The 7,725-nt window shown below is 29.5% G+C and overlaps 1 protein-coding gene across 1 annotated transcript; it reads right to left on the reverse strand.

The window, feature by feature from the left end:
• Nucleotides 1-1,535: 1,535 nt before the first annotated feature.
• Nucleotides 1,536-3,900, reverse strand: CYP78A5 (cytochrome P450, family 78, subfamily A, polypeptide 5). Its single transcript, XM_039030359.2, has 2 exons — nucleotides 2,854-3,900; nucleotides 1,536-2,498 (listed from the first exon to the last, which is right to left on the reverse strand). Exons 1-2 carry the CDS (start codon nucleotides 3,835-3,837, stop codon nucleotides 1,866-1,868), a joined length of 1,617 nt encoding a protein of 538 aa, XP_038886287.1. The 5' UTR covers nucleotides 3,838-3,900; the 3' UTR covers nucleotides 1,536-1,865.
• Nucleotides 3,901-7,725: the final 3,825 nt, after the last annotated feature.

A 7,725-nucleotide genomic window follows, 5' to 3' on the forward strand; every position in this document is an offset into this window, starting at 1 on the left:
TTTCTAATACTATTATAGATATCGAAAGCTCATGATCTTATTTTCAGATGAGGAAATTAAATGATTTGAATTTGATATTTTTTATCATGTGTGATAGAAGATCAAATCTCTAATCTTAATCATTGATACATGTTTGATATTAATTCAGCTATGCTTATTTTGACGAATATAAATTTAATTTTATTATGGAGTGTGGATTCTTATTCTAGTATGATTGGGGTGGGATCAACAACATATATTCTATGCAAGTATCAGAAAAATTGAAAGAAGCAAAAGATTTATGCCCCCAAAAAAATTACCCATAGAATCTAATTCCCCTTCAATTGTTTGGGAATCACTTCTACCTCAACATCAATACAACATATCTCATTCCTTCCCATCCATTCCCATCATTTTTATATTAATATATAAAAACCATTCACTAACATTATTATAAACTTATTAAATGTATTAAATTAAAGCGACTTAATTAGAGTTCAATTGATATTTTTTAGTAAGTAATATAGATTCAAACTTACAGCCTTTGTAAGAATTAAGTAGAGATATCTTATATAATTGTTATGCTTAAGTTGACATATACATTAAAAAAATAAAATGAATCTCCACTTCAATATATATTTACAAAAATGAAATAATAAAAATTACAAACCAGAGTAACTAAACTTTAAATAATTTATAAAATGAAAACCCTATAACTCTTGAAGTGATGAGGGGAAACTTTAAACAAAGATCTGACAACATGCCCATTAGTTAACAATTAAAATATTTACTCTTTTCTTTAAAACCAAATATTCCTATGATTGCATCAGTCTATTTTTCTTTTCAAGAGATAATATAATCACTTGATGAAATGAAGTTTTTTTTTTTTTTTTAATTAATTAAAACTAACATTCTCTCCCTAAAGTATGAAGGAAAATAAAGTAAATGGCAACAACACCAATCCATATAATATTTTTGATACTTGATAATTGTTTCAAAATTAAATGACCCTTCCTGATTCTTCATTCTCACATAAACATGAAACATGCATGGACATAATAAACCACCAAACGAAACCCTAGAAACGATGTCGTTTACTTGGGTTGCTCAGTCTCACAAGAACGGCTTGTGTCAGTTCACTTTTGGGTGTTCATAGCTCTTCTCTTTTTGTGGAAGACGATAATGGCTTCCATTTTTAACCATTTGCTTTCTATCAAAGGTCATAAAACAACCTCCATTGCTATATTATAATCAAATATACATATATATATATATATATATTTAGGCATATCTATCTCGAACATCCCTTACTTATCTTTATATCCTACTAAATTATCTTATCATAATTTATCTGATAAATTTTATTTTTTCTTAATATTTTTATGAGTGGTAAGAAGATATGCACAAAAATAAATGCATCTCCAAAATTTCAATCTCATCATAATGCTTAACTTGAACTTAACTTGAAATTCCCACTAGAGAATCTGTATTTCTAAGACAACTTAATCACACCATTGAAACATAATAATGAAGATAAGTTGTTCCACAGACAGAAAGAGAGGATAAAGAGGGTTTTCTTTGTTGTTTTTTCATTTTTTTTTTAAACACAAGCATAAGATTCCATTAGCATCATCAACCACTTGGTTTCTGAAACAACTGACCCTAAAAACCCTAACCACAGAGAGAAAAAGACACAATATCATTGCAGCTCTCTCAACAAAAACAAACACAAAAGAAACTTCTATCCTTCACCTTCCCCACCAAACAAAACAACCACCAAAAAAAAAAAAAAGAAAAAAAAAAGCTCATTTTTGTGAGCTCAAAAAGAAAAAGACCCCTTAACTAAATCCACCCCATCCTCCCATCCTTATCCTCTTGCTGTTGTTTCAGTCCTCTCCCCAACCAGCCCTAGGAACAGCTCTGCAAACCAATGGAGTTTTCATCTCCATGGAGAGTTTAAGGCACTCTGACAAGTCAACACCATTATTAATGGATTCATCAGAACAAGGCATCCATTTGTAAGCTTGAAGCAACTGAGCCAACCAGAGATGGACAGTAGCCAATCCCATTGCTTTTCCAGGACAAACTCTTCTTCCTGCCCCAAATGGAGCCAATCTCAAATCACTTCCCATAACACTAATTTCCTCTTCCATGAATCTATTTGGATCAAATTTCTCTGCATCTTTCCATACCTTCTCATTATGAGTTATTGCCCACATGTTCACCATCGCCGTCGTCCCTGCCGGTATCACTCTCCCATCGACGTGCACGTCCGCCACCGCTAGCCTTGCCCATGACAGAAGTGGCCCTGGAGGATGCATTCTTAAACATTCCTTCACAATGGCTTGAAGAAATGGAAGTTTTTGGATATCAGCATCTGAAATGGCTCTCCATTTCTTGCCTATTACTGAATCAATTTCATTTTGGGCTTTGGTTTGGATATCTTGGTGTATTACCATTCTTGCTAAAATCCATTCTAGAAGTATGGCTACTGTGTCAGTTCCTCTAAATATCATTTCCTGTGTAAAGAAAACAAACAAAAAAACAAAAAGATGAATGTTGTTATGTTTAGATGTATTAGTCCAAAAGTACCAAATAAAAACAGACTCAGCCGTTTTGATCTTTATGAGAAAAAGAAAACTACCCCCTAAAGCACTTTTGATTCCTCGATAAAGTAAGGATGTTGTGAAAATTTAAACTGCTAATCACTATTGCATACTAAACTAAACTTAAACGGCTTAAAAGGGATTTTAAAACGGTTCATTATGTTTTTAACGTTTGATTTAACACCTTTAAACATGATTTTCATACCATTTTCAAAAAGCTTCTAAACATGCAGCCTAAGATATGGTAAGAACAAGAAAAGAAGCATACCCAGAGAACAGCAATCATGTCAGAATCTGAAAGCTTATCATCCTTCTCCAAATCAAGCAGAACATCAACAAAATCTTTATTATGTTCTTGTTCTTGTTCTTGTTGATGATATCCCTTGATTTCCCTCTTCATTCTATGTTCTTCAATGATTTTTCCCACAAAAATATTAACCTTAGAAGCCAAACATCTACCTCTTTTCCTCACACCTTGTAAATCCAAGAGACCCAACAAGGGAAAATGGTCACTCCAATTGAAGATCCCAAGCAAATCATACCCTTCTTTAACCAACTCCTCAAGCTCAACCCCATCTCTCTCCCCATTACAAAACTCATAACATTTCCCAAAAACAGTCATCATAACATTATTCAAAGACCCAAAATGAAGAATCTCTTTAACCCTCACATCCCCTTTTAAAACCATAGATTTCTCAATTTCTCTCACCATCTTAATCCCAACTTCCTTCCTAAACCCTTCAAACCCAGCTATTCTCTTAGGACTAAACATAAAGGTAGCTGAAATCCTTCTCAAGTTCCTCCAATACTCACCATAAGGAGCAAACCCCATTGCTCTGTGGAAAAGCAGCTCATAAGCAGACTCTTTCACAGGTCTATCAGCAAAAGAAGGGCTATTAAGAATCTCTTTCGCAACATCAGGATTACTAGAAATCACAAATCTAGTTAACCCAACAGAGAAAGCCATTAATGGGTATGCTTTAAATCGATTAGCAAGGGCAGAAAGGGCTCTGTGAGGAGTTGAAAAAGTGAAGACATGGAAAAGTCCGATGAATGGGAGGCCGGAAGGGCCAGGGATGGCGGTGGAAGCGGTGGTTTTGAACTTGGAAATGGCCCAAGCGAAGCCACCGGGATGGAGGAAGAAGGTGAAAATGGAGAGGAGAAGAAGGGTTAAAAACAGAGCTTCGAAGCTTTGAGAAATGGAAATGGGGAAATGGAGAAACAGAGTATTGAAGGTTTGTGAAGAAGACATGGTGGGTTTGGCGCCAAAGAGAGAGGAGGAAAGAGTTGAATGAAGAGGAAGAGACGGGAGGAAAAGAGTGTGGGAGAGAGGGATTAAATAGGAAAAATGGGAGAGAGATTTTTTTTTTTTTTTAAACCATGGTTAGAAAATGAATTAACTGTGGTTAAAATTATTGGGTGGTGGGTGAAAAGAGTGAGGAGGTTATATTACTATCATCTTATTCAACTTTTAAAAGTATTTAATAAATTTTCCAATCTTTAAAACATAGGTTCGATTTTCATTTTTTTAAAAAAAAGTAATATCTTGTATTGAAAAAAATAAATATTTTATGGTTCGAAGTCAATACACAAAGACTCAAAATATATAAAAAATAAAGAATAAGGACGCTAGCATATACGAGTGTATAACAAATAAAAGAAACCAAAAAAAAATCTGACGAACAAATTCTTGGGAGAAGAAAGTTCGAGAATCATATCCATGGTTCAATTTTCTATCTTCTTGACATATTTGACATTTTTAAAAATTATTGTGTTTATTAAACATAAAAGTATTGAGTTTAACTAGATGATCGTAAATGATAAATTCTCAAACTTATAAAAACTAATAAGTGAATAACTGATAAAAACAAATTTTAAAAAAATACATATCTATTAGATATTTTTTTTAAATTAGTTTATTAGACATCAATTTAAAAGAAAACAAAAAGATATAATGTAAGTTTATAACTTAGACTTGAACAAGCGATTATTTATTATGATTGTTCGTCTTAAAATGAAATCATTTAATTTCTCTTTAACAATCAACTATAATAATATCGTATTAATCTCCTCAAATAATTACTAAAAAAAAAGAGAAGATGATACTCGATAATATTAGAAATTTTAAAGAAGGGAATGGTAGAAATGAAAGGAAGATGGGGATCGTAGGTATAGGTGAGGTGGCAGAGTCCGGGCTAAAATCGGATTCGGATTCGGGGAGGCCCACCCACTAAAAATAATCTCCAGCTCTATTTTTTTTTAAAAAAAAAAAAAAAAAAAAAAAAAAACTTTGTTTTTTGGTAAAGGGCAATTTCGGGAATATAGCAATCTCCATTTGTACATCAACCCATTCAGGTGTTTTTCTTTTTCCTTTCTCTGTTTACCCTTTTTTTCCCCTTACAAATTAGTACTTTATATAGAAAAGTATAGAAAAATCTAGAACTTCCTTTGTCTAGTTAAATTATAAGTTTAGAAAGTTAAAATTGTCTAATGAGTTTTTTATTTTTTATTTTTTTTGTAATTTTAAATTAGTAAATTCATGTTCCATTATTCTCTTTCTCAAGATTTATCAAACATTTTTTTAACTTCACTTATCAGTACCAAAAGTTATACTAGAAATTAAATATATTTCTCTCCATTTTCTTAACATGATTTTCATTTTTTCTAAGTAAAAAGTTGAATTCTTAAATGAATTTTAAAAACAAACGAAAAAGTTTTTTAAATCTACCATTTTTTAATTTTTAAAACTTGATTGGGTTTTTAAAAACATCGATTGAAAATAGCAAAGCAAAATGTTAGAGGTAGAATGGGTGCTTATAGGTTCAACCGTGGTCAAAACTTTTGGTCCTTAAGCTTTCATGTAAGTAGCAATTTAGTCTTTGAATCTTGATTTATAAGATTTAATCCATGTACTTTCAATCTTGTAACAATTTAATCCTTGAAGTTTAGTATATAACAATTTAGTCTTTATACTTTTAAATTTGTAATAACCTAGTCCTGGATATAAAAAGTTTATCAAAATTATAAATCAATTATTATTATTATTTTATGATGAAAACTTTATATTTCATAAAAATATCGAGTCTCAAATTAATTTACCAATTTCAAGAAATTTCAATAAATTTTCACATTAATTTTTACCATAGGAACTAAGTCGTTACAAACTTTAAAATATAAAGATTAAATTATTATATAATAAAATTTATTGATTAAATTATTAATTTTATGAAAATTTAGGAATTAAAATTAATTTTTAACTTTTAAAAATGGTTATCAAACAAAATAAATTATGATTTTATTTATACAAATTATGACGGAAAAAATGAGAAAAAAAATGAAAACAAAATGTCCAAGATGGTCACTCTTTAATTGTATAATGATGTCAGAAAAAAAAATTATAATGATAAAGTGAAGAAAAAAAAAATGAAAGTACAAATAGCATAATGAACTTTTTAAAATGCACAAAAACGAAACAAATTAAAATCAAAAGTACATATATCAAAATATTATCTAAATTTTTATTATTTTTTATTTATTTTTCCTTCTTCCTTCTTCCTTCCCAGTTCCCCGTTTAAAGAAAACAGAACAACCCTAAAAAAATTATGTTCCAACGAAGAAGCTCCTAGAACAAGGGAGATACATACATATACTATCATTTTATATGTGTGACAATGAAAAAGAAGAGAGGAAGGAGAAATCGAAGGGAAATTAATAGTTCATTTTTGTTTGACGAGAAGAAGTAAGAAGAAGATAAAGGGAAAAAAAAATCATCAACATTATAAATAGATATATATTTTACTAAAATAAAAATAAATGTCGTCACACAACTTTTCTTAGTTTTTTTTTTAAAAAAAAAAACTAATGAAAGAACTAAAATAAATCAAATATAAAACTTGAGGACTAAAATGTCAAATTTAAAAATTTACGGACCTAAATGCAATCCAACGAAAAAAACTAAAAGAGTAATTTATATATAGAGAGAAAAAAATGGTAGTGTGTTGGAAAGGAGAATAGAAATTTTAGGAAGAAAGGTTAGTGTGTTGGTTGTTCCAAACAGTGGGGAAAAGATGACAGTGGTTCACGAGTGTACTAATTTTAATCAGAACATTGATTCACCACATCTTTATTTCCTTTTCATAATTTTCTTTTCTTTTCTTTTTAAACGGCAAGATTTTTTTTTTCCTTTTTCAATAATATAATATAATGTGGGTTTTATGCTTACACTTTTTGGATTTAATAGAAGGGATCTTTTTAAATACATTTTCTATAGCAAAAATTTTCAAAGTACAAACATTTTTTAAATTTTTTACTATAAAATCTAAATGTTTTTAGAATTTTATATTTATAAAAATTTCCCTTATTTTCGGGGAATCTCATTTTATACCTTCAGATATTGAATGACTATTTTGTCTTTTTATATCATTTCACTTTTGGTTTTTCAGTCCCTCTTTGCACTTTTTGCCTTCATTTTTAGCAAATTAAAATTTCCTTAAAACCACCCTTCACTTTTTCATATTTTTTTTCTTCTAGTAAAAACTTTTACTAACATGTTTGGCTTAGAAAGTATGAGCTCCAAGAGCGGATTTGTTAAACTATACTTTTTTATTTGGTCAAAAGAGTTCGCGTAGGTCCCATAATTTAAAAACATTAATTTCGTGGTGGAAAAAATTTTACGCTAAAATTGTCATACTACTTCCATTTATTGCCTGTCACATTAGGATGCTTTTAAATAATATAAAGTTGGGTCCGGTAGCATTAGAAGAAAAAAGATAAATAAAAAAAAAAAAAATTGGTTCATGAACGAGCAAAAGTAACAATTTAGTTTATACACTTTCAAGTTTGCAACAATTTAGTCCGTAAATTTTAATAAATAACGGTAGTCTTTGTACTATATCATTTGTAATGATTTAGTTCTTATTGCAACAAATATTATTATGATTCGATGATGTTTCTTACACATGTAGATTGATAAATTGATCGAGAATCAAATTTATTTATAAATTATAAAGTCTAAATCATTACATAATAAAAATTGACACTTAATTTTGATGAAAATTTTCACCATATAATGATTAAATCATTACAAATGGTAAAATACAAGGCGTAAATCATTATTTATTAAGATTTAGAGGCTAGATTA

This window comes from Benincasa hispida, chromosome 4 (genome assembly GCF_027475165.1).
Source record: "Benincasa hispida cultivar pf3 chromosome 4, pf3_genome.v1.1, whole genome shotgun sequence".
Classification (NCBI taxonomy): Eukaryota; Viridiplantae; Streptophyta; class Magnoliopsida; order Cucurbitales; family Cucurbitaceae; genus Benincasa; species Benincasa hispida.

Bases quoted from the DNA above. Each gene is read 5' to 3' on its own strand.
- CYP78A5 (XM_039030359.2), bottom strand. From the start codon at position 3,837: ATGTCTTCTTCACAAACCTTCAATACTCTGTTTCTCCATTTCCCCATT. The intron at 2,499-2,853 runs GTATGCTTCTTT...TTCTTTACACAG, and splicing joins ACATGATTGCTGTTCTCTGG to GAAATGATATTTAGAGGAAC.